The sequence below is a fragment of the Oncorhynchus tshawytscha genome, linkage group LG01 (assembly GCF_018296145.1).
Source record: "Oncorhynchus tshawytscha isolate Ot180627B linkage group LG01, Otsh_v2.0, whole genome shotgun sequence".
In the NCBI taxonomy this organism is placed as follows: domain Eukaryota; kingdom Metazoa; phylum Chordata; class Actinopteri; order Salmoniformes; family Salmonidae; genus Oncorhynchus; species Oncorhynchus tshawytscha.
In genome coordinates, this window is record NC_056429.1 from 72,924,398 (window position 1) to 72,951,417 (window position 27,020).

The 27,020-nt window shown below is 43.7% G+C and overlaps 2 protein-coding genes across 4 annotated transcripts in view; one reads left to right on the forward strand and one right to left on the reverse strand.

Moving 5' to 3' along the window:
* The window catches only part of LOC112256389 (storkhead-box protein 1), a 50,764-nt gene extending 36,762 nt beyond the window's left edge, over positions 1 to 14,002 (forward strand). The window contains exons 2-4 of the mRNA XM_042325331.1: positions 8,761 to 8,913; positions 9,401 to 12,245; positions 13,178 to 14,002. Of these exons, the coding sequence (XP_042181265.1) occupies positions 8,761 to 8,913; positions 9,401 to 12,245; positions 13,178 to 13,331 (3,152 nt within the window). The 3' untranslated portion in view covers positions 13,332 to 14,002. The remainder of the gene's footprint in view (positions 1 to 8,760; positions 8,914 to 9,400; positions 12,246 to 13,177) is intronic.
* A 6,494-nt stretch (positions 14,003 to 20,496) lies between these two features.
* si:ch211-198a12.6 (zinc finger protein 883) lies at positions 20,497 to 26,652 on the reverse strand. Of its 3 annotated transcripts, none has more exons than XM_024429632.2 (2): positions 26,491 to 26,652; positions 20,497 to 24,569 (listed from the first exon to the last, which is right to left on the reverse strand). In XM_024429632.2, exon 2 carries the CDS (start codon positions 24,425 to 24,427, stop codon positions 22,775 to 22,777), a length of 1,653 nt encoding a protein of 550 aa, XP_024285400.1. In that variant the 5' UTR covers positions 24,428 to 24,569; positions 26,491 to 26,652; the 3' UTR covers positions 20,497 to 22,774. The 3 variants fall into 3 exon arrangements, with proteins under 3 accessions (XP_024285400.1, XP_024285409.1, XP_024285416.1); XM_024429641.2 differs by lacking the exon at positions 26,491 to 26,652 and adding an exon at positions 25,529 to 26,467; XM_024429648.2 differs by lacking the exon at positions 26,491 to 26,652 and adding an exon at positions 25,524 to 26,467.
* Positions 26,653 to 27,020: the final 368 nt, after the last annotated feature.

The window sequence follows — 27,020 nt, forward strand, 5'->3', positions numbered from 1 at the left end:
TGCTAGAGCTGCCCCAGTAAATTCTTAGTGCTGTTAATTGTGAAGTGGAAACGTCTAGGAGCAACAATGGCTCAGCCGTGAAGTGATGGGTCACACAAGCACACAGAACGGGACCGCCGAGTGCTGAAGTGCATCTGTCCTCGGTTGCAACACTCACTACGAGTTCCAAACTGCTTCTGGAAGCAACGTCAGCACAAGAACTGTTCGTCGGGAGTTTCATGAAATGGGTCTCCATGGCCGAGCAGCCGCACACAAGACTAAAATCATAATGCTCAATTCCAAGCGTGAGGTGGAGTGGTGTAAAGCTTGCTGCCATTGGACTCTGGAGCAGTGGAAACACGTTCTCTAGAGTGATGAATCACGCTTCACCATCTGGCAGTGCGACGGATGAATCTGTGTTTGGCAGATGACAGGAGAACGCTACTTGCCCCAATAGTGCCAACTGTAAAGTTTGGTGGGGGAGGAATAATGGTCTGGGGCTGTTTTTCATTGTTTGGCCTAGGCCCCTTAGGTCCAGTGAAGGGAAATATTAACACTACAGCATACAATGGCATTCTAGACAATTCTGTGCTTCCAACTTTATGGCAACAGTTTGGGGAAGTCCTAATCACCCAACGTCACCCTAATCACCCTCACTAATGCCTGTGGCTGAATGGAAGCAAGTCCCTGCAGCAATGTTCCAACGTCTTGTGGAAAGCCTTTCCAGAAGAGTGAAGGCTGTTACAGCAACAAAGGGGGGACCAACTCTATATTAATGACCATGATTTTGGAATGAGATGTTCAAAGAGCAGGTGTCCACATACTTTTGGTCATGTAGTGTATATTATGACAACATTTTGTGAAATGTTTGTTCGTTTTAGTCATTGGCAAGGGTTTTTTCGGCTGTTTGTGCGCACAACCTTTTTTTCCAGGCAAGCCGAAGTTTGGGAGCCGAAGTCTACTACCCTCTGTTAGTGATCAGTCAACAGTAAGGATTCTTCAATGAAGTTTGTTGGCGTTCAACCAGAGACAACTCGTTTTCATGCTGATTTTTTCACACGAAAAATACTGCACCAAATAGTTAGATGTAAAATTGCGGGACTAAGATCTCCTCGGCAAAAACTTTAATTAATTACATATTTCTTGAGTTAGCTTAGATTAATTCGGACTATTTTGAGGAAGTGTATACTGGCTACGGCGTCTCAATATGGACGAACAGTGCTATTGTCGATTTTTCTTTTTTTCTCTTGTTTTTCAGGCGAAGGTCTTTTAAGGAAGTATGCGAGCACACTCGTTCGGTTCGTCTAGCCGGGTTCAGCTAGGCACCAGCCAAACTGAAGCATACGGAAGCCCTAAGTCCCAGCCATTAGCTGTTGCTAGCCAGCCTGGAAGCTATTGCTCTAGGAAGTGAGCACAATAGAGCTAATACCTAATGGAAGGAACACTCAGTGAGACATCAGATCTAAGGATTAGACTGAGCTTTAGCAGCCTGTTGTCAGTGGTGAGGATGTATGGGGGTTAGGGGTTGAAGGCATATTTTTGTCTGGCTATGGCCACTATCCCTCAGTCCCCTCCCTTAGAACAGGATCAGGATGTTTAAGAAGTAAGAACAGACCTCTCCCACTAGTGGGCTGTGGATAAGTGGCTGCTGTGGCTTAACACTGACTGATAAAGGGCCTTGTTGTTGTCAGCTTAATTCCTCTACTTAGCTGTATACTGTATTTCATCAGACAAAAGCTCAGCAAAATGAATAAGATAAAATGTCATGTTATATCAGTTACACAACTCACGTTGGGCGTGTTTGTGTGTTTCAGGATTTATGAGCATTTTAACTTCTTTGCTGTGTTTGCAAACACTTTGTAGGCTCATCCAGAGATATGTATATAATGACAAGATGCTCATGTCTCCAGCCTAATAATGTGAGTCGTTGTTTCAACAGCGGGAAGGCAGGCTTAGGTCCAAAATAAGCCCATAGAAACGCATTGGGCTTATATTGGACTTTGGGCCTATATCGCCCCTTCCCCTCTGGCTCCTCAGACTGCCTCGGGTGTGCATGTATGTGTGCGTGCACACCATGCATGTATGCCATACATGATTAACCCTACCATGGCAGCCATCTGATTAGTGGTTTATTTTCGCTGCCTCCGACATAAGTGGTTCAAGTGTGTGGGGGAGGTGAATGTTTACTCTGCAGGGAGCGGTGTGTGTGCCAGACACAGTTTTAGCTGAGTGGTCTAAGGAGTGGTGGGAGAAACTCACACACACACACACACACCACAGGGTTTAACCACAGACATGTTTCTTACATTTTCTTACATGAAAACATGCAGCCTACTTGAAATATCTCACAAGAATTTGTCGATACAGCATGTGTTGTCGATGAATGAAAACCAATATCCCAGGTCTTTATGAGGTAGTGGTCACTGCCATGTGTCTGTCTGTGGTTGTGCCCGTGTCTGTGTTTGGGGTTGGTTACAACTCTCTAAGAAGAAGAGTAAACCTATACTATCTGTAAAACTCAGGCTTGTTGGTAGGCTAATCATTTAACACCTCAGGGTGGGAAAGCACTAAAGTGGCCATCCCAGATTGTGAGTTAACTATAGCTTACATTATAATAGGTTAAGTATTAAGAACTGTTGTAGTAGTCACTAGGCAGTGTGTACATATAACCATTCGAGCAAGCAACATAAAACACAACTTCAAACTGTGAACTTGAATCAAGATGTAACTAAATCGCCTCAAAGTCCATTGTTTGCCCATAAACCCAGTCCTGTTAAAACTTCTTAGGGCTGCAATCCCGTTAACAGGATCGATATGACAACAGCCAGTGAAAGTGCAGCCAAATTCAAAACAACAGAAATCTCATAATTAAAATTCCTCAAACATACATGTATCGTATACCGTTTTAAAGGTAATCTTGTTGTTAATCCCACCACATTATCCGATTTCAAATGGGCTTTACAGCGAAAGCACAGAACTTACAGAAAAATTCTGCCATTTTTCCAGCCAAAGAGAGGAGTCACAAAAAGCACAAATAGAGATCAAATTAATCACTAACCTTTGATGATCTTCATCAGATGACACTTATAGGACTTCATGTTACACAATACATGTATGTTTTGTTTGATAAAGTTGATCAAATCTCAGTATACATTGGCGCATTACGTTCACTAGTTCCAAAAATATCTGGTGATATTGTAGAGAGCCATATCATTTTACAGAAATACGCATTATAAATGTCGACAAATACAATTGTCAGACATGGAATATAGATATACCTCTCCTTAATGCAACCGTTGTGTCAGATTTCAAAAAAACTTTACGGAAAAAGCAAACCATGCAATAATCTGAGACGGAGCTCAGAATTATTTTATTTTTTATCCGCCATGTTGGAGTCAACAGAAATCAGAAATAACATTATAAATATTCCCTTACCTTTGATGATCTTCATCAAAATGCACTCCCAGGAATCCTAGTTCCACAATAAATATTTGTTTTGTTCGATAATGTCCATTATTTATGTCCAAGTACCTACTTTTGTTAGCGCGTTTAGTACACAAATCCAAATGCTCGTGCAGGTCTAGCCAAACGTCCAACGAAAACTTTAAAAAGTTATATTACAGGTCGAAGAAACTTGTCAAACTAAGTATAGAATCCATTTTTAGGATGTTGTTATCATAAATCTTCAATAACGTTCCAACCGGAGAATTCCTATGTCTGTAGAAAAGCCATGGAACGCAGGTCGCTATCATGTGAAATGCGTGTGACCAGGACCTGGCTCTCTGCCAGACCACTGACTCAAACAGCTCCCATCCGACTCCACATCACAGCAGAAGCCTCATTCAAGTTTCTAAAGACGGTTGACATCTAGTGGAAGCCTTAGGAAGTGCAACATAACCAATATCCCACTGTGTATTCAATAGGGGCTGGATTGAAAATCGACCAACCTCAGATTTCCCACTTCCTGTTTGGATTTTTTTCTCAAGTTTCTGCCTTCCATATGAGTTTTGTTATACTCACAAACATCATTCAAACAGTTTTAGAAACTTCAGAGTGTTTTCTATTCAATACTAATAATACTATGCATATATTAGCAACTGTGACTGAGGAGCAGGCCGTTTAGTCTGGGCACCTCTGGGCACCTATCATCCAAGCTACTCAATACTGCCTCTGCAGCCATAAGAAGTTTAAGGGATACTTCGGGATTTTGGCAATGAAACCCTTTATCTACTACCCCAGAGTCAGTTGAACTCAGGGATGGCATTTTTATGTCTCTGCATCCAGTATAAAAGAAGTTAGATGTACTTTTGTGAGCCAATGCTAACTAGTGTTAGCACAATGACTGGAGGTCTATGGTATCTACTAGCATGCTAGATGATACCATAGACTTCCAGTCATTGCGCTAACACTAGTTAGCATTTGCGCAAGCTCTAGTTAGCAACTTCTTTCATACTGCACACAGACATAAAAATGGTATCCACGAGTTTGTCTAACGTAGACAAAAGGGCTTCATTGCCAAAAGACCCAAACCACCCAAGCCATAGACTATTTTCTCTGCTGCCACAGGGAAAGAGGTACTGGTGCATCACGTCTGACATCAACAAGCTAACAAAATAATTACAATATTTGCACTGTCTCTATGCACATTCACAGAGCCCTATACACTCCAACACACACACAAACACATAATATGCATATACAGTACCAGTCAAAAGTTTGGACACCAACTCATTCCAAGGTTGTTTTAAAAAAAACTATTTTCTACATTGTAGAGTACTAGTGAAGACATCAAAACTATGAAATAATACATATGGAATCATGTCGTAACCAAGAAACAAAATATATTTTATATTTGAAATTCTTCGAAGTAGCCACCCTTTACCTTGATGACAGCTTTGCACACTCTTGGCATTCTCTCAAGCAGCTTCATGAGGTAGTCACCTGGAATGCATTTCAATTAACAGGTGTGCCTTGTTCATTTGTGGAATTTGAACCAATCAGTTGTGTTGTGACAAGGTAGGGGTGATATACAGAAGATAGCCCTATTTGGTAAAAGACCAAGTCCATATTATGGCAAGAACAGCTCAAATAAGCAAAGAGAAATGAGTCCTTCACTACTTTAAAACATGAAGGTCAGTCAATCCAGAAAATGTCAAGAACTTGGAAAATTTCTTCAAGTTCAGTTGCAAAAACCACCAAGCTCTGTGATGAAACTGGCTCTCATGAGGACCGCCACAGGAAAGGAAGACCCTGAGTTACCTCTGCTGCAGATGACAAGTTCATTGGAATTACCAGCCTCAGAAATTGCAGCACAAAAAATGCTTCACAGAGTTCAAGTAACAGACACATCTCAACATCAACTGTTCAGTTGAGACTGAGTGAATCAGGCCTTCATGGTCAAATTTCTGCAAAGAAACCATTACTAAAGGACACCAATAATAAGAAGAGACTTGCTTGGGCCAAGAAACACAAGCAATGGACATTAGACCGGTGGAAATCTGTCCTTTGAGATGATGAGTCCAAATTTGAGATTTTTGGTTCCACTGCTGTGTCTTTGTGAGACGCGGAGTAGGTGAACGCATGAATCATGGAAGAGGAGGTGTGATGGTGTGGGGGTGCTTTGCTGGTGACACCGTCCTTGATTTATTTAGAATTCAAGGCACACTTAATCAGCATGGCTACCACAGCATTCTGCAGAGATACACCATCCCATCTGGTTTGCGCTTAGTGGAACTATCATTTGTTTTTCAACAGGACAATGACCCAAAACACACCTCCAGGCTGTGTAAGGGCTATTTGACCAAGAAGGAGAGTGATGGAGTGCTGCATCAGATGACCTGGCCTCCACAATCACCCAACTTCAACCCAATTGAGATGGTTTGGGATGAGTTGGACTGCAGAGTGAAGGAAAAGCAGCCAACACATGCTGAGCATATGTGGGAACTCCTTCAAGACTGTTGGAAAAACATTCCAGGTGAAGCTGGTTGAGAGAATGCTAAGAGTTTGCAAAGCTGTCATCAAGGCTGTAAGATGCCTCACTAGGACGAGGTGGGTGCAAGAGTCAGGAGCAGGAGAGCACTGAGGTCCAAATAGAAAATACTTATTTGGAAGTCCCAAAACACAACAAAACTAGTCGGGAAACAAACCCAACGAAGGCACCAAACAAAACAGGAATAAGAAGTGACAACAGGAGGAAAAACAATCTACTCCTAAATAAATCACAATGGCTCAAACGACCGTGAGAATAGCCTGTGGCGCTACCTAGCACACGCACCAAACAAACACAGAAATAATCCCGCACAAAATACCAGCAGGCAACATGGTTAACAAACCCACAGAAATTAACTCAATAGAACATAGGTGTAAGAAACAGACAGAACCAAACAAAAAAGAAAAATGGATCGGTGGTAGCTAGTTGGCCGGCGACGCCGACCGACGAGCACCTCCCGAACAGGGAGAGGAGAAACCCTCGGTGGAAGTCGTGAATAAGGCAAAGGGTGGCTACTTTGAAGAACCTCAAACATAAAATATATTTGATTTGTTTAACACTTTTTTGGTTACTTCATGATTCCATATGTGTTATTTCATATCTGTGATGTCTTCACTATTATTCTACAATGTAGAAAATAGTACAAATAAATAAAAACCCTTGAATGAGTAGGTTTGCCCAAACTTTTGACTGGTACTGTACATTTACACTGACCCACCACACCCGCACACCCACTCACATGCAAGCTGCCGCTACTCTGTTAAACGCATATCCTGTTGCCTAGTCCCCTTAGTCCTATACACATCTACCTCCATCACTCCAGTATCCCTGCACATGTAAATATTTATATTGGAACTGACTTTTAAAATATTTCCTGTATGTAGTGTTGTGGCAATTCTCACAAATGTCGTGGAAATTACCACCAGGGACACTCAAAGTCAATCTTGAATGAATCATCCTTTATTATCAGCGCGCTGGAGAGTTTCCAACCAACTCAATGCACCAAGTACACATGTCAATCAGGAGCTCCACCTGGGGTAGTCCCGTTAGTTCTCTTATATACAGACAAGTTATATTTGCATGATTGAGCTTATTCACCATTCATAATGAATTAACGTTTGCTTTATTCATGTGACCGACCAATATCTCACGAGGCTTCTTCTCTCTAAGCTGAGACCTTGAAACTGAGATCTTTTGTTCTCAAAACAAGGTCTGGGCGTACTGCCAAATTGCAGATACTGATAAGTGAGGATTCGTTCAATCAGTCACTTGCACGAACATAGAAATTGGTTATTAGAACAGCACATGAATAGAACACAAAACTGAGTTATTAGAAAAGTACAAGTATAAAATATCCATCACAGTAGTATGCTTACTTACTTACGTTATTGTGTATTTCATATTTCCTATGAGACATTATAACTTGAAACTATCCCTTTAGGGGGGGGGGGATCTTTATGGTTTTGTTATCTCCCCCTCTCTCTCTCTCTCTCCACATCTGTTTCCCTGTCGCTTTTCTCTCTCCCGCTCTGTCCCCCCCACGTACCATCACGGTCTCTCCTCCCCCTGTCTGTGCATCTTCAGTTAGTAAAGAAACAGACACTGAAGCAATACTATAAAAAACCTGTAGTCCTGAGGGAGTTCAGTCCTTCTAGTCTAGGCTGGTATGGCAGGTAATTGACTGTTTTACTGTATGTGAGGAACTCCACTGCAGTTTCTTGTCTTTGGTCCTGAGATGAATCAGTCTTAAAATTTTAAAATGTCTGCTATGTTTTGAAATGAGTTTGTTTTATGATTTCAAAGGCCTGTGGTTTCTCTCTGAGATGGCTTCCAGATCTTAGAATCATGTCATTGGAACTCTGTCAGTCAGCCCTCGGGTTGGTTGGGTGGGTTTGATGTGTGTGTGTGTAGTGTGCACTCCACGGGAGGTTGGTGACAGCTTAATTGGGGAGAACGGGCTCTTGGTAATGGCTGGAGTGGAATTAGTGGAATGGTATCAAATATTTCATTTCCTCCGTTCCAGCCATTATTATGAGTTGTCCTCCCCTCAGCAGTCTCCACTGGTGTTCACTTGTGCATGCGAGAGAGAGACACAGACAGAGAGACAGAGACAGAGACAGAGATTTTAGGTACAGTCTGAGCTTTGTACGGATTGAAGTGTCTGTAAAATGCTCTCTCTTTCTCCCTTCCTCCCTCCCTCTCTTTCTCTCTTTTAAACATACATTTAGTTTATGTATTTTTCTTGGATCACAAGAAAATTCCCAAAAGTGTGTGGCCGGGTTATAGCAGCTGAAGACACAGTATGATATAGAGGTGATATGTGATAGCCTGGCAGGCAGAACTTGTGGTCACTTCTGTGGGGGTAATGACATTCCGTGGTCGCTCCCAGCATATATGGAATACCGCAATCCATCCCAGTATTAATGGAATTCCAATGGAAGTCAGGCCTGGTCTACATTACTCACTGGACCACCCGCATTCAGAAATCTCATCTTGGGCGTGACAGGATTATTTTTTACTGGAAAAAGGATCTAGACCACAAAGTAAAAGTTGCAACCATGACAGAATTAAGTTATTTTGACTGGCAAAAACAGACTTGTTGAAGACCAACAGTGGTCATAACATTGCTACTACATGAAAATTCAAAATTAACAGATGTGGATGTTACACAGATGTTTGTGTGTTTCACCAGTCTAAGTAAGTGTGTGTGTGTGTGTGTGTGTGTGTGTGTGTGTGTGTGTGTGTGTGTGTGTGTGTGTGTGTGTGTGTGTGTGTGTGTGTTTTTTTTCCAGGTGACCTGTCCCCAGTGCAGATGTCTCCAGTGCCCCAGTCTCAGTTCATCCCTCTAGCCGAGGTCCTATGCTGTGTCATCTCTGACATGAACTCCTCCAACATCACCGTCAACCAGGATGCCCTCATCAGTCACATGACCAAGGCTCACCAAGGTAACATATACAGATGTATGGGGAGAGCTTCAGAGCATGTCCTTACATACAGGCAGCCTAGTGGTTAGAGCGTTGGGACACTAACCGAAAGGTTGCTGGATCGAATCCCAGAGCTGACAAGGTAAAAAATCTGTCGTTCTGCCCCTGAACAAGGCAATTAACACACTGTTCCCTGGTAGGCCGTCATTGTAAATAAGAATTTGTTCTTAACTGACTTACCTAGTTAAAATAAAGGTTAAATCAAAATAAATAAGTTAAAACATACAGTACATTCAACCACAGGTGCTCCTGAAAAAGGGGAATTGTAGTTGGGAAAAAAGGGGAGAATGATATTTAGTGTATTAAGTCTAACGCTTAGTCTCAACTGGCAGTTTTCAGCCTGGCGGTAGATTAGTCTGCAGACATACAGTGACTTTTGAGGGATTTAAAGGAGATAAACTGTATTAACTAATATGGCTGAACTTCTCTCTCTCTCTCTCCTTGCCAGGGATGACCATCCCTACTCAAGACATCCTGTACAACGCTCTGGGCTCGTTGATCAAAGAGAGGAAGATCTACCACACAGGAGAGGGCTACTTCATTGTCACCCCTCAGACCTACTTCATCACCAACAGCCTGGTGAGAGAGAAGAGCTGGTGGACCTCAGGGTCTGGAGACAATGAGTTGCCCTCCCCTCCCCCCATCACCTACCTGCTCAGTAATGACACTCTGGAGAGCCACCCACAGTCCCCCCTGGTGACCCACTGCAAGTCCTGCAGCTGCTTTGCTCCTGCCCAGAACGTGACCAATGCTGCTACTACGGCCACTATAGCTGCCATGGTTCCTCCATCTGTCCCAGACCAGCACTCAGTTTCTGTTTCTATTAGCGAGTGCACAGGGAAGAGCCTGAAGTGGCCTCGAGACCACAAGCCTCAAGTCCAGCACCAGTCGACCTCGACGGCCGCAGACTACCAGATTAGTGAGGTCAGCAAGACCACTACGGCTACCACCACTGCCACTAGCCGTAAGGACAAAGACAAAGATGGCAAGGAGAAACTAGGGAGGAGGTTTGGCCTTAGCCTCTTCAGGAGGAACGGAGGGAAGAAGGAGAAAGTGAAGAAAGAATATGCCTTGTTCTCAGGTCAGTTCCCTCCGGAGGAGTGGCCAGTGAGGGACGAGGAGGATCTGAACAATCTGCCCAGAGACCTGGAGCACGCTATCATCAGACGCATCAACCCTGAGCTCACTGTTGACAACCTAACACGCCACACTGTACTAATGAAGAAACTGGAGGAGAGAGGAGGGGAGAGAGGGATGGAAACGGAAAGACGAGGGGAAAGAGGGGTGGAAAGGGACAGAGGGTTGCACAAGGGGGACAGGGTTGACGAAGGGGACAAGGGTGTGGACAAGGGCATGTCCACTGAGATCCTAAACTGCTCCAAGCCCAGACACCACCAGTCCTCCCGAGCCAGACTAGGAGCAGGGGCTGGGGGCAGGAGATCTACCTCCAAGGCCTCTCGCAGTAAGAGAAGGGCCCATTCCTCCAGAGAGAAACGGAGAGACCGGCTGAAGACTAAGGCCCCAGTGTGTGTGGATGTGGACCCAGACGGGGAGGACCTGGTCCCCTCTTGCCTCAGACCAAAGGTCCCTATTGATGAATTAGACCACAGAGAGGAGCCAGGAGCGGTGGAGGGGAAAAGCCTCTATAAGAAACGCATTGACAACCCCTTTGATGGTCAACCACCTGGGAAAGATACAGCCACAACCCAGACTGTGGCACCTACTATGACTCACAAAGAACAGAGGAGGAGAGAGGGAAAGACTTCAGGAGGAGGGAGGAGAGAACCAGCGGGACACCGCTCCAAATCCTGGGACCCGCACAAAGCAAAAGCAACCTCTGCTGACACACAGTATGCTGGGAAGTCTCATACAGCCGAGGACAGGTCATGTGACCGTCTCCACGAGAGGGTGTTCACCACCGAACCCCTCCTCCTGCCCCTCTCTGACACCAAACCACCCAGTGAATTACCGTTGGACTACAGCTCGGCTTACCCACAGAGCAGCACACTAAGGATGGACGACAAGGTTAGATATCAGAGGGAGGGAAAGAACAGAGGGAGGAAGAGCAGGGAGGGAGGGAAGGAGAAGGAGGGAAAGCATAGGACGACACAGCAAGTAGAATATGGCAGTACAACAGACCATAGACACCCAGCAGTAACAATCCAAACCCTGGACTCTGATGCCAACCTCCCTAGTACCCACCCCCATGACTCAGTCCCTGCCCACCCGTACGACCAGGCCATGCCTTGGCCAAAGCCTGCTGTGCATCGCAGGCACTCCTTCAAACACACAGGCACACAGGGAGACCTAACCCACAGGCCTGACCTGCTCTCCTCACACCAACAGGCCTGCAGTACCACCCCCAAACAACATGGGCTGGTACACAGCAGTGGTGTCAGTAGAGCCCACAGGAGTCCAGGGCATGGGCAAAGGGCCAGTGATGGGTTAGCAGTGAAGAGTAATGGCTTTATGATAGAGAGTGATGAGTTTATAGAAGATGATCACAGGTTTTACCAGAGAGCAGAGGAAGAAGATGAGGATGCCTGTAGTTCTCTGTATCTGAGTGAGGAGGGAGTCATTGACAACAGAGAGGTCTATCAAACACACCTGTCTCATTATCGTGACTCTCAATCCCTCTACCACGATCCTAAGACCATATACCAAGACACTATCACCCACTACCACAACCAACCTCACTCCCCTTACCACGAGCCCCAACCCCACTGTTCCAACCCCCATTCCCTCCAAGCAGACTGGAACAGCACTTTTCTGGGGGAACACTCTTCCCCTATCCACCAGGACCCCCCTCTGTCCCCCCACAGCCCCCAAAGACAAGAAGAGGAGAGGTGGTTCAGGGTGAGCGGCTCTACCCATAACCACCGCAGCCACACGTCCCCAGGAATCCACAGTGATCCCATCCCCAGACGAAGAGCTCCAATCCTGGGGGAGCGAAGACAGGACGCCAGCCTCTCCCTGGAAGCTCCAGAGGGTTTAGAGCCACCTGAGGCGGCAGACAGCAGCATCTTTGACTACTGCCAGACCAGCGAGGTGGACTCGGATGCTGAGACCCTCCATAAATCAGCAGACGAGGGGGACAGGGAGTCATCTCACTGGGGGTGTGGAGTAGAGGAGGAGGAGGAAAAGGGCGGCTTTGAGACCCTGGGGGAGAGAGGAGGCCCTCAGACCTCAAGTGCCAGTCTGGGCATGCCCAGTGGAGCTGGACGGGGAGAGATAATGGGGGAGGCGGGGGAGAGTCAGAGCAACACAGGAGACAGCGGGATAGACTCGCCACGGTGAGTTTATTTCTTTGTATTAAAATGTTGATGATCATCATCGTTACATTTTTTTAATGGATTGCAGTTATACCACTTTTCACAAAGGGTCTCGTTATATTTTGTGGAGTGATTGTGACAATTTGGCACCAGCTAGATATTATTAAATGACCATGATATTCATCAGTATTAGTCTATTTTAAAGGACTATGCCCCAGGAATGGCCTTCATTTGTAGTGCTATCTCACTGGAACTCCTCTAGGCAGCAGTACCTATCCTCCTCACATCCTCTCCTGTGTGAGGTCCCAGTCAACCAGAAAACATAACAGAGGCACTTGGCCCTTAAATCCCCTGTTTATTTGTCTTCTCGCCTGCGGCCTCGACCTCTATCTCCAGCTGTAACCCTAGCCTCTCTCTTTGGCTGAGGTAGAGGCCATAGAGCCTATAGTGCTGGCCCAGGGAGGGTGGAGGAATGTGGAGATGCAGAAAATAAGCTAAGGCTGGGAGTAGTTAGATCACCCATGGCCCTGGTCGGTGGTGTGCCTTCTCTCTCTTCCCTTTTCATGTCAATGGAGATGAAGCTGAACAAACACCCCATAGCCAATTACACCAGGCAGTATTTAGACAGAGGGGAATGATTATAGTGATTAATGTAATTACTTTGGAATGAGTACACCCTCATGTTTAAAACAAAGAAAGGGGAAAAGGTCCAAAGTTTTTCCATGAACTTTATAAGTACTTGGCTTTTCCCCTTTTGTGGTGAAGAGCAGAGTTGTTTTCACTTGGATTTCACAGTATAGTTAGTGTGTGTGACTAACGGTGTATTGCATATTGTATTTCTATCCAACTGATATGGTTAATCTCTCCAATCCCCACAGACCAGTTTGTGTTCATGTGCACACAAGTGTCCATCCATGCATTTACACCCTGTTCTTCTATGTTTCTCCCTACAGGACCTGTGTTTGTCTGGCAACTAACAACACAGGGATTCTGGAGAGTCTAAATAGGCAAGGTTTCCTACAGAACCTGGAGAAACTGCACTCCAAGAGCTCAGCCATGCGACCACAGAGCTCTCTGCTACAGCTCACACCCGTCATGAACGTATGAGACCATAGGCCCCCTGATGCAGCTCCGTGTGAGGGATCATGAGCTCCCCGATGCAGCTCTGTGTGAGGGACTATGATCTCCCTGATGCAGCTCTGTGTTAGGGCCCATGAGTCCTCTGATGCAGCTCCCTCTTTTCTACTACCAAAAAGCATGGGAAGTAGGAACACTGTGCTATCAGATATGGGGTACACAACCCCAGTCTTTATGGACTTACAGCATCTATTTGTTTCACTGCTGTCATAAATCTGCTGTGAACCTCTAACCTTTCCTCATTGTCTAGCCTGGTTATATATCCTGTCCTCCAGGGCTACAGTCTATAGCAGCAATTTATGGATGCTCAACTCCAAACCTACCCCAATGGAGGTCTTTGTACAGATGTATAGTCTACTTTTCCCATTCTGTATATAACATTTAACAGGAATATCCTGAGAGACGTATTCGGCTAATGACTGGTGAATCGGCTACGTTAAATGCATGATCAATTGATTGGTGGGGTTGAAGTAACAGGTTGTACTCTGAGTTGCTATTGTTTTTCACTACATTCAACTTGGCCTAAAATGATGACAAAATAACTCAGTACTGGATCTGCATCTTAACCTGCATCTTCATTTTCACACCTCTTTCCTTGTCGCCATGTGTAACACAAATAAATCTTTATGCACCACAAGCCACCTCCTCGCTGAATGTGTGGATCATATCTTCTATCATAAAAATTATTTTTTAAAGAAATTGGATGACACATGTACACTCACAAGAAAATAAGGTGACTCTACTACTACCTAACCTTTCACCTGAAATGACTAGATTTACAAGAGGAATTCCAGTGAAAGGCAAAAAAGTTAATTCACATCACTCAGGAAAGACCTGAACCTGGCAAACAGCTGATGAGCTAAGCATTGGGTGTTGGTGGAGGCTCCAGTGAAGAGGTGTACATGGAAGAGAAACCCCAACCATGTCACCCCGTCTCTGGGGGAGCTAGCGTTAGGAGTGTGGAATGGGTGGAGGAATGGGAGGTGGTTTAGTGTTATGTGAAGGCTAGAGGGCTGTTGTGGTGGCAATATTACCACCACACCACCAGTCATGAGTCATGACCACAGTCAAATTCCATGTGACTGTTGAGTCATGGTAATTTCTTGTTATGCACTGTGGACATGCTTTGGTAGTACAGGTTCTAATGGCCTGGTTCTAAGGGGTCTATTGTCCCTCTAACCACTCTGACATCAATGTAACTGCAATCGAAAATCACATCAAAATAGTATCATGCTTTTAAAACTCACCTCACTGGTGATCAATTTGAAAAAAGAAGTTCAACAGCCGGTTGAAACTGAGTGTACATGGTCATTGTAAATGTTGTTTCAAAGACTAACAATGAAATGGACAGCATTCTAAGGTGATGATTCATTAAAAACGCCCATATCCATATTAGAGTTTATGCATATGCTTTTGAGCCTAAGCCCGAAAAAACCCGGAATTAAAATGATGATTGTGCCGTTAAACAATACATAGCCTACCGCATATTATGCATGACAGAAAAACATAAAACAAAACCGATTTAAGATGTCTTTAGTACATAATTAGTCTAGGCTATACTTCAAAATTAAACAATTTCGAGTAATCGCCTTTGAGTGTGGACTGTATTATTATGCATAATGGATGGACTGGTTACCGTATACCAAATGTTATATCCACGAGCGATTTTGAATAGCCTTCTGATAGGGAATTTTTATATTTGTATAATTAATTGGGTGGCACACCTTTAGCTATAGCCTACATCATTTCTCACCACAATTCGTTTCCCATCTCTCCTTTATTTCTTTCTCGAGCGCACAGAAGGGCTGTCAACAGTTTATTGAAATATGTTTCGTTGTGAAACCATGTTCCCGAACAGATTTCACTCGGTTTCCCAATATGGCAATATGTAACTTTTTGGGCTAACCGACCAAATCCACATAGCAATTTGAGTTATAGATCTATCATTCGACTTGAAATAAAGTTTAAGAAGCGGTAGATCTGTTCTAAATACTGCAATCTAACTGCAAAATTAATGCAGTAAAAAAACAGTGTTGTTTTGGATGCAGTATTTGCAGCACACTGCAGTTATACTGCACTCTTGACTGCAATCGTTTTTCGTAAGGGTTTGGTTATGGAAAATATATTTTAGCTGGTACAATGATTATCTACACTATACTATCTTATTTTGTCACTTAAATTGAAATTAGGTGTGTTGTGGACAATTGTTTCAGAAATATAATACTCTCAGAAGAACTTTGTGAATTCAATGTAGACTTTAATACACGTTATTAAGAGCCGTGCTGGCCCGCGGAATAGCCCACGCTTCTTAGCACTGGCTCTGCTTTTATACATACATAGTATTTGTGTACATCACATATGTAAATAAAGTTACTCCCTCTTAGTTCGTCTGCCACCATTAAATTCCTATTCTGAGTTCTTTGCTTGTTTACGCCCACTAACGCTCATATCTGCTTTTGGTTATAACGATGGCAGAACTCTTTCCATGTTCTAAAAATAATGTATGTATTGCATGCTTATGTTTTACGTGTTAGTCATCAGCTATCTGGCCTACATCTTTCTTCCTGTATTCTGCTGACCACAGCACGTTCAGCTGTCATGAATGCACGTATGGTCTTGGTTAATGTATTCTTTCAAAAATAGAGTATGGTCTGGGTGTCATATGGCCTGGGTATCATCTTCTCTTAATATGCATGTCCTTGCTACTTCAGCCTAGCAGCCAAACCTATCTACATGTAATGCTGAGCTTTCCTCAATGGTTCGCTCCAACAGGTGTACTATTAGAGTTTGGTAACCAGGAAATGGTGGAGCGATTTCTGCATAGTACAACTTTAAGCACTGGGTAGCTGCAGGAACAGGTTTGGTGAGAACATGGCATACAGAGTTTGGGCGGAATATCACCTGTCGCGCAGCGAGAGAATGCTCATCAAACAGCGGTTGATGCGTGGAGTGAAATAAGTGTTATAGTATTTATTTCTCAGCTGCTCATATTACGCACATGCTCAGCTATAAAACCGAAGACGTATCATTGAACAAGACCGGTGGGAAAGTGCGCGGCCTCCATTCACTATTTGCTTGCATACAGATAACATGTATTTTTTTCTCCTGCACTTGTTCCTGCCCACTTGATAATTGCTCATTCTAAATCTAAACAAATTGTACATATTAGTAAAGACAAGATTAATTGAGAATAGTCTGATGGGTGACAATATGATCAATTGATGAGAGAACAGCTGTGCAGCTTGAGGCAAGGAACAGAGTGCAAGCTTTTTTCTACTTTCTCAAATTTGGAATAGCCGATAATAGCATCATGCAGGCCATATATGTGTTGATTTCTAAGACATTCTAAGGTTTGTATTATTCACAAATTAAGTTGCCAAATAACTCTAAATCTATCATATAGGGAGGACCTGCTTCAAAGACACTTCATATGCACACCCACTCCGTAATGGGAAAAATATCCTTAGTATTTTATTCAGTTTAGTTCAAAATATTCTTCCTACTATAAAATCCTATAATATAAAACAATGGCATGACTTATAAGCATAAGTTTCAGCTAAACCAACAAGCCTACAGTCTATGGCATGGAACATAACCAGATAACATACAGTAGGCCAACCATTCTGTTCTTACATATATTTTCTTCATATCAGGATTCTTTAGACCTGACTAAAATAAATAATGGATTTATTGTGTATATTCAATTGATTTATTATACTTAATTTAATATAGATTTAGCAAAAGCACGCATCAGCGGCTTGTATGCATGGAGGCCTGGAGATACTAAGGTAACTGAACTAAATGACTATCACCCCGTAGCACTCACTTCCATCATCATGAAGTGCTTTGAGAGACTAGTTAAGGACCATATCACCTCCACCCTACCTGACACCCTAGACCCACTCCAATTTGCTTACCGCCCCAATAGGTCCACAGACCCAATCACACTGCACACTGCCCTATCTCATCTGAACAAGAGGAATACCTATGTGAGAATGCTGTTCATCGACTACAGCTCAGCATTCAACACCATAGTACCCTCCAAACTCGTCATCAAGCTCGAGACCCTGGGTCTCGACCCCGCCCTGTGCAACTGGGTCCTGGACTTCCTGACGGGCCGCCCCGAGGTGGTGAGGGTAGGTAACAACATCTCCACCCCGCTGAACAATGGGGCCCCACAAGGTTGCGTTCTCAGCTCTCTCCTGTTCTCCCTCTTCACCCACGACTGCGTGGCCATGCACGCCTCCAACTCAATCATTTTCAAGTTTGCAGACGACACTACAGTGGTAGGCTTGATTACCAACAACAATGAGACGGACTACATGGAGGAGGTGAGGGCCCTCGGAATGTGGTGTCAGGAAAATAACCTCACACTCAACGTCAACAAAACAAAGGAGATGATCGTGGACTTCAGGAAACAGCAGAGGGAGCACCCCCCTATCCACATCGATGGGACCGTAGTGGAGAGGGTAGAAAGTTTTAAGTTCCTCAGCGTACACATCACGGACAAACTGAAAGGGTCCACCCACACAGACAGCGTGGTGAAGAAGGCGCAACAGCGCCTCTTCAACCTCAGGAGGCTGAAGAAATTCGGCTTGTCACCAAAAACACTCACAAACTTTTACAGATGCACAATCGAGAGCATCCTGTCGGGCTGTATCACCGCCTGGTACGGCAACTGCTCTGCCCATAACGGTAATGCTCTCCAGAGGGTAGTGAGGTCTGCACAACGCATCACCGGGGGCAAACTACCTGCCCTCTAGGACACCTACACCACCCGATGTCACAGGAAGGCCAAAAAGATCATCAAGGACAACAACCACCCAAGCCACTGCCTGTTCACCCCGCTATCATCCAGAAGGCGAGGTCAGTACAGGTGCATCAAAGCAGTGCCATCAGACTGTTAAACAGCCATCACTAACATTGAGTGGCTGCTGCCAACATACTGACTCACTCCAGCCACTTTAATAATGGAAAATGTATGCAATAAATGTATCACTAGCCACTTCATATAATGTTTACATACCCTACATTACTAATCTCATATGTATATACTGTACTCTATACCATCTACTGCATCTTGCCATCTTGATGTGATAAATGTATCACTCGCCACTTTAAATAATGCCACTTTCACATGTTTACATACACTACATTACTCTTCTCATATGTATACTGTACAATATACCATCCACTGCATCTTGCCTATGCCGTTCTATACCATCACTCATTCATATATTTTTTTATGTACATATTCTTATTAATTCCTTTACACTTGTGTGTATAAGGTAGTTGTTGTGAAATTGTTAGGTTAGATTACTCCTTGGATATTACTGCATTGTCGGAACTAGAAGCACAAACATTTCGCTACACTCGCATTAACATCTGCTAACCATGTGTATGTGACAAATCAAATTTGATACTAAATGTGTTTATGTTAATTAGCATAACCTTGTGACCGGCAGTATTTTGCATAACATTAACCGGCTGACAAAATGTCATGCTGCCACAGCCCTAACTACAACTACAAGGAAAGGCTATCATTTTCTTGAATTATTAAATCTGTAACCTATAGCAGAAGAATGGCGGAAGATCCATGCATTAAAGCAATTTAAATTTAAAGGCAATTTTCCCGCATTCGAGGGAATGCATTCAAGGTAAATGCTGCATATGTCAGCCCGATCAGAAATTACCTTCACATTTTAAGGTGGATCTTCTGTGATACAGATTGAATCCAGCTCTTAAAGTATCTTCCCTGTGTTCCAGATTTCAATGAAATATTTACCAAAAATATATAACAATATGGATTTAATAGATGTCCTTCCAAAAAAAAAAAATTACGACGTTAAAAGCAGGTTTTCTGTGCCCCTTGGCCTGTGGGGAAATAACAGAGTGGTTTGAGCAAATACAGCTCAGCCAATGAAACGTGCATACACTTGGTTATTCAAATTAGCTACAAATTCCATGCTTGCCTTTCTGAAATTATATTTGTGTACTGATTTGCTCACACCAGATGCCTTTTATCAAAATATTTGACGCTCAAGCAGTAAGACATCCTGCAGCCTCATTAGCGTGCTTGTGACTCCTGCCTGTTTGAGTTGAGGACTTACAGGATGTTTGATTTGTTTTATATTAGATTGCTTTGTGGTTTTACTAACAGTGCTTTTTGAAAATGCCCAAAATGATTTTTTTGTAGACTGGCAAGGTGTTGAAAGTGGGACATACACAGCTGGTGGAAGATATAGTTAATTCAGTAGTTAAGTAACTTTTCTGATTCGTACTTCTTCTTGGCCATCAAATACGTCGAAAACCGGCATATGGTAAGTTAATTCCCTCGGAAACACGTATGTAATATATATCTTATATGACCACGTTTTCATGAATTAGACGATGCAAAGTGTTAGGCCATTCTTAGCCTACAAAACGAGACAACAGTAAGTACCACTTTCTAATGCCTGTAGTCAGTATAGATGGATTCAGTATTTGGAAACACATGATGGAACTACTAGAGCATTTAACTACAACAGAAATAAATGCAGAATGATTATTTTACAAGCGTGAGTCATTTCTGTCCATTGCTTTGTTATTTTTGTTGTTAGCTAGCTACTAGCTAGTCATGAATGCTAGAAACAAATTTCAAGCATTTAAAAAAACGTTTTTTTTCTTTCAAAAATAAGTTTTAGATGGTTGAGTATTTGCCCTAATTTATACTTTGGCCACAACTACAAGGGACGAGTTCAGAACATTATTTGAAAATGAGAAAACAGAATATGAGCTTTAAAAAATTAGATTTTCACTGGAGTGTTACTTTACTTTATGTAAGGCTGCCCCCAAGTGGACTCAAATGTAGGCATGTGTCTGAAAAATCAAGACCAAATGAGCCGATGCTTGGGGAGGAGGCGAAAACATCACTTAAATAATTCATAAATTCTCACATCAAATAGTTGTAAGTGGTAGTTTTCAAATGACACGGATGCAATCATGAACATAAAAAATAAACATTGGCCCACTATTGTATTTTTAGGGCATCCCAAACTGAGTCAATATGTAAATGGGAAGTCTGTGGGTGTCATTTCAAAGTGTTATATTTATATATCAAAATGACAGAATCAGGAATCAGACAAGAAACCGTTGATGCGATGTTGACAGTCAACCTTTATTTGTCCATATGTTCCACTCAGAGATCTGGGGGGAAAGGTGGGGCTGGCTGGGGCCTCTACAGAAAGCAGAGCCCTATATGGATTGATGACATTGTAACAAAATGTATTTTCCTTAATTAAGCTTCAATAAGAAAACCTACATCGAGGCCAATCAACAAAGACAGGAGAGAAAATTAAATGACAATGAGATGTGTGTAAACACATGGTAATATACATAGAAGACTGAAAGTAATGACATCTTAAAATGTTGGAGTAAGTTAGTATGAATAACAAAAAAATAACAAACAAAAAAAGTTGACAGCTCAGCATACATTTCTACATAGCATGCAATTAGGCACCTATCTAACACAAGGAATAAGCCTATGCTATGGTTTGAAGCATAAATGTTTTTCAAAAGGGGGAAAAGAAACTGCTCAAAATATCATTCCCTCCCATAACAGTATATGTATTTTATCCTTTGAAAATGACCCAAACCATTAAAAAAAAGTATTTTTTTTTGTTTTTACACAGAACAGTAAATAGAGCTCAATACCATGGAATTTGCACAAAAAATAATAAACTGGAAGTCCAAAATTAAGTGTTGTCAGTAAAAGCAACCTAGTCCTGTAGTCGTATAGATTAGTATACACAATAAATCTATTCAGGATAGAAGTTCTCATCTGAGTGAAGACCTATGAAGCTAACTATAATTCTATACACTGATAATCGAATGAGTCTCCAAAGCAAAAAAAAATGACTGGAACACCTGAGTCCAGCCCATTGTCTATCTGTAATAACAATGATATACATTTGGTACGGGAACACAGAAATCAATAGGGACTCAATGAAAAAGGACACAAGTCAACTTCAAATAAAGCTACCGGGTGGTTTTATTTTTTTTAAGCGATGCATCTTGTCCACTTATCATCACGACTTAATTGCATCCCATACTACGATGTCTTGAGGCAGTATTGCTCTCCAGTCTGTTCAGCTGTATGACCACGTCACTAGGTACATTCCCATCCACTTTACCTGATACACATGGAGCTGCATCACACTGGATGGAGCCCCAGATCCGAGATGACTGTATGTACATAAGAGAGCAGTAGCAACATTTCCTGGTAGCTCTGTAACACCTAAAACAAAGACCAATGAATAAAATGAAAATGGATTGGGGGGGGGGAGACTATGGGGATGTTACTAATTTTATATAAATAAAAGTCCTATTTCTGGAACAAAACTGCACACTAGCCACCTATACAGATATATAAAAGGATAAATCAACAATTATTTACATGGATTTCTTATTTTTTCACGAGTTTACAGGTGAGGTGGTAAGATGGGGCAAAAAAAAATAGCAAAATGGCTAATTTATGCTATCAAGACAGTATGACTTGATAGCAAGTTGCATCAGTAGCCAAGTGTGGGAGATTGACCTCAAATGTTAGATCTTGAAAAGCACTCCATATAGTCATATACAGTGAGACTCCCCCATACGTGTCAGTTAGTTACACCATGACTTGAATTCTCAGAGTAAAGCGTGTAAGTGGTCACACTAGGATAAGGGGGTATTATGTATGAATTAAATAACTACATTGGTCAGATAACATTTTTATCATGTAGATCAGGGTTTCCAAAACTGTTTTGCTGCCCCCCCAGGTGCACGTTTTGGTTTTTGCCCTAGCACTACAGCCAATTCAAATAAAGTCATCATCAGGCTTTGATTATTTGAATCAGAGGTATAGTGCTAGGGCAAAAACCAAAAAGGTCCAGAACCAAGTTCAGGAAAACCTGATCTAGATTATCAAATCAGATTTGATCTCTTTAAAACAATCAATCAAAAAGAGGGTCTCCAGAGCAAACGTTTAAGCACAATCACAAATGAGAATTGCAGGCTCATTCAAAATGTCTATCAGACAATTTATTTTAAACAAACTAATCTCAAAGGTCCAAGGAACTTGTCAACAGCTCCTCTGTAAAGGGTTATAATAAGTCCTTTAAGTTCAGGCAAGAACTTTTATTTATGATTTCTTCCTCCTCTTGAAAAATGATTTTTTGTTGTGTCATTGTCCATTTGTTTTGACTGCTCCACAAAGACAAACTCCTTGCCCCTGACCTCTACACTGTTTACTGTGAGAGCTGGCCTGGTTTTATTCGCAGTAGTCGTGTCATGTCTGGAGCTTGGGACAGATTGGTAGAACAGAAACATCACAGGGGTGGGTGTCAGCCAGGGCTGTGTGTATGAGACTATGTTTGGGTGTGTGTACTAGAAGCTCACTGGTCTATGTGGATCCTATGATGCCTGGAGAGTGAGGATGAATGGTTGAAGCCTTTACCACACTGGGAGCACCTGTATGGCTTTTCGCTGGCCAGGATGCGCTGTTTGAGGATGGTGGTGTGGGGGAATCCCTTTGTCGAGGGCACAGCGCTGTACTGTTGCTGCACTACCACCTGTTGCTGCACCTGCTGCTGCTTCTCCTCTTGGTGAACACGCTGGTGCCTGGACAGGGAAGAGGAGTGGTTGAACCTCTTCCCACAGTGGCCACAGGTGTAGCTTTTCCCCTCCGAGTGCACTCTTTGGTGGCGGGATAGGGAGGAGGAATGATTGAAGCCCTTGTCGCAGTGGTTGCAGCTGTACGGTTTGTCCCCCGCACCTCTGCCTCCCCCCTGGTGCAGTCTTGCCTGTTGCTTCATAGTGGACCCGTAGGAGAAGGCCTTGCCCTGGGGAGGAGAGGAGTAGATGCGGGCCTCCAGGTGGACCTTGTGGTGCCGGGAGAGCGAAGAGGAGTGGTTAAAGCTCTTGTCACACTGGGAGCAGGAGTAGGGTTTCCCACCAGAGTGGACCTGCTGGTGCTTCTTGAGGTGGCGCTTGCGGACGAAGCTCTTCCTGCACTGGTTGCACTTGTAGGGCTTCTCCCCAGAGTGGATCCGCTGGTGCTCCCGCAGGGTGGAGGCAGCGGCAAAGCACTTCCCACACTGTGTGCAGCGGTGGGGCTTGTCCCCTGCATGGGTCCTCTGGTGCTGCTTCAGGTTGGAGGACGTGGTGAAGCCCTTTCCGCACTGGGAACAGGTGAAGGGCTTCTCCCTGGCGTGGAGCTCCTGGTGCTTCTTGAGGTGGCGCCGGCGGATGAAGCTCTTTCTGCACTGGGTGCACTTATATGGCTTGTCCTCCGAGTGCATCTTCATATGCTCCCGCAGGGTGATGGCTGCCGCAAAGCTCTTGCCGCACTCAGAGCAACGGTGGGGCTTCTCTGGGCTGTGGATCATCTGGTGAGACTTGAGGTTGAACGTGTCGATCACCCCCTTGCCCACCATCTCCACGCCTGTGGTGGCGTACGCTTTCTCTTTCATGTGGATCTTCATGTGCTGCTTGAGGCTTGACTCCACAGCGAAGCTCTCGCCGCAGTGCACACAGATGTAAGGGTTGGTGGCCTTGTGAATCTCGAAATGCTGGTGCAGGTCGGCCATGCTGCCGAAGATCTCGCCGCACTCGTTGCACTGCAGGCCGTGGGCCTCGTGGATCACCACACCATTCTCTGACTCCACCGTCAGCTCACCGCCCACGTGGTCCGACTCCACCTTGACCATATGCTCCGTCTCAGTTTTTAACAGCACCTCTCCCAGCAGTGCCTCCCCCTTGCCCTCACCCCCCATGGTGAAGCACTGGATCTCACCATGGTGGTCCATCTTGGTAACATAGTCATGGTCCGTCTCTGTGACCATGGCGTCCACACAGGCCACCGCGGTGAGCCCCTCGATCTTGGCCAGGTCGGCCCCGTGGATCTCCAGTTCCAGGCCGCGTTTCTCCTCTGTCATGATCTCAGTCTCGGCCGCATAGTGCAGGTCAACCTGGCTGTGGGCGATGACACACTCCGACCCCAGCGTGTCAAGGCCGGGTGTGTCACACTCAGTCTCTGACTCAGCCATCAGAACACACTCCAGCCCGACGACCTCCGTTTTTGTGCTGGACGAGAAGCTTAGAGGGACTTGGGGGTAAGAGAGCTCCACTTAGTATGGCGAGCACAGCGGGTTGGTAGTCGTGCTTGGATCAGCAGTCAGTCACAAAGGGCTGTCAGGCGAGAAAATACAATATACAGCTAGGATTAAATGACATGACAATGAGCTATCATTTACATCTCAACGAAGGGTTTCCATGCTAATGAACAGTAGCACTGTGGGGCATATTCAATGTTACTGATACTAAGCACAGGACTGCTGGTGTTCCTTAAAACAAATTATATTTGGAATACTGTATTGTATTAACTTGGCTATGAAGAATAATATTCTGTTTTTGTGCTATATAACCCATGAAAACACCCAACACGCCATGGAGCCATAGCTTCTGCACTATGACACTTGTTGTTATTAGCCAGCTAACTAGCCAGCCAAGACCACCAACTAGCAATTCATTTAGGGCTAACTAGCCAAGTAACAGGAGGAACAAGGGCAACACACAGCACAAACTGATAAAAGAATACTTGTATTAATTCTACAACAGAGACCACGGGTGTGTACCATCCTCTAACAATGGATATAAATGTCACCAATTTACATTAGATTTGAAACAGTTCAAATGCATCTTAGTGCTTCATTAGATGGCTATAAATCGCTATCCCAAGTTGAGCTCAAGAACTGCGGCTACCTAGGCAGAATGAAAGACATCGGTTCTTGCACAGTCATTCATTGCATAAGACATGGCACGCAGATGTTTGATAAGACAATGCACGCGGGCTTCACAGAAGCCACAAGTTATTTACACATTATTTGAAATGGCATGACAATAGTGTAAACGCAGTGTATAGCTAGCTAGCCAACGGAAGACAACATTTACCATCTTGGCTACATAGCCAACATTAGCCCGCTAGTTAGCTGGCTACGGTAGGGCGAAAACAACTTAACGACGACACAGCATTGTTAGCGGCTAATGTTTGCCAAGATAGCGCGCTAACTAGCTTAGTAGCTGACAACTAGCTGGCTTGTTTTGATCATCAAAACAAGAGTTCCCCCCGAACATGCAACAAACCTTACATGCACCCAAGTCATTTTTCAATGGTTAGGAACACAATCACGAATGCGGAAATTATCCCTGAGCTTGTGCGCAGTTTTAACAGGCCATCTTGTCTTTGCCACACCACCACTTTCCAGTTAGCCAGGAATAAGCATAAGATGGCTGCCACTACGCTAAGTACCGCCCTTCACAGCGCATTTCAGAACTACAAGGGGGTTTCAAAAAGCACTGCACATTCCATATTCAAGTAAATTGAGCTACACGAGCAGAAAACTATTTTGTATACAACACAAATATGCCACACCGATGTGTAGAAGGGTTATTGTTTTCACTATAATCCGATAAATCAACCTGAAACAAAGATGGCTAACATTATCCGGGCGAGGAGTGTTCGCGTCGCTAAAAAGCCCGGGAAAGGCGACCCCATCTTATATAATCAACAATGCATAACAAAACACGTCTCAAATGCCTTAGAAATAATACAACACAGGACAAATGCCTGTATCATTTACAGTTAATTGAATTTACCCATGTATTGTAAGATTGAGAACGCTCGAGCATCAAGTTACCCAAATATATACTCGAGATGAGACAGCATTGCAGGAGTATATTTTCAGCTCACATACAATGTGGCCTAGTCTCGCTAGCTACCGCGCTAGCGTACTCTTGTAGCAGGCTACTTAGCCGCGACTTCACGCTAACTAGCCGGCTATCTTCCTAGCCAGCTATAACTAAGTCCGTACGGGGCCCGACTGTCATTTCTTTCTTGGATTTCTTGGATCACTGGGGTGAATCATTGACATTTCATAGTGGCATATTTTCAATTTGTGCGAAAGTAATGAATCTATAAATTAATTGAATTTAAAACATACAAAATGATCACCTGATTGTATAGCCTGTTAATACGCAACCTAAACAAAACAAACAATCAACCTCGACAGCTGATTGGGAGTTTAATTCGTGTAGGTCTGCGGGTACCCACCTTTTTGTCTTCTGGTTATGTTACCTAGCTAGGTGATGAAAAAATGTTTATGGGCTCTGCACAACCGATAGCTTGCTGCCTGCGACTGTCTGCAATGTCTTCCTCTCTCTTTCTGTAGAGCTGGCGCCACTGATCTTCCTTCTGGCGCCAACAACGTTGGAGCGCATTAGCGAATGCGTTGTAGCTTGTCACTGGCATATGCAATCAAGACTGCCCCCTATAGCCCCGGAGTAATACATGCCGACTGCCTCTACTGTAAATTTACGAAGTTGCCTTCACTACCTGTGTCCTCTCTCTGTTCAATTTCAATTCAATGGGCTTCATTGGCATTGGGCACATATGTTTACATTGCTAAAGCAAGTTAAATTGATAAACAAAAGTTAAATAAACAATAAAAAGTGAACAGTAAATATTCAAAAATAATATTATGTCCATATACAGTGTTGTAACGATGTGCAAATACTTAAAGGAAAAAAGGAAAAAGAAATAAACATAAATATGGGTGGTATTTACGATGGTGTTTGTTCTTC

What these genes read in the sequence shown, in the direction of transcription:
- si:ch211-198a12.6 (XM_024429632.2), bottom strand. Translation starts at nt 24,427, where the DNA reads ATGGCTGAGTCAGAGACTGAGTGTGACACACCCGGCCTTGACACGCTG.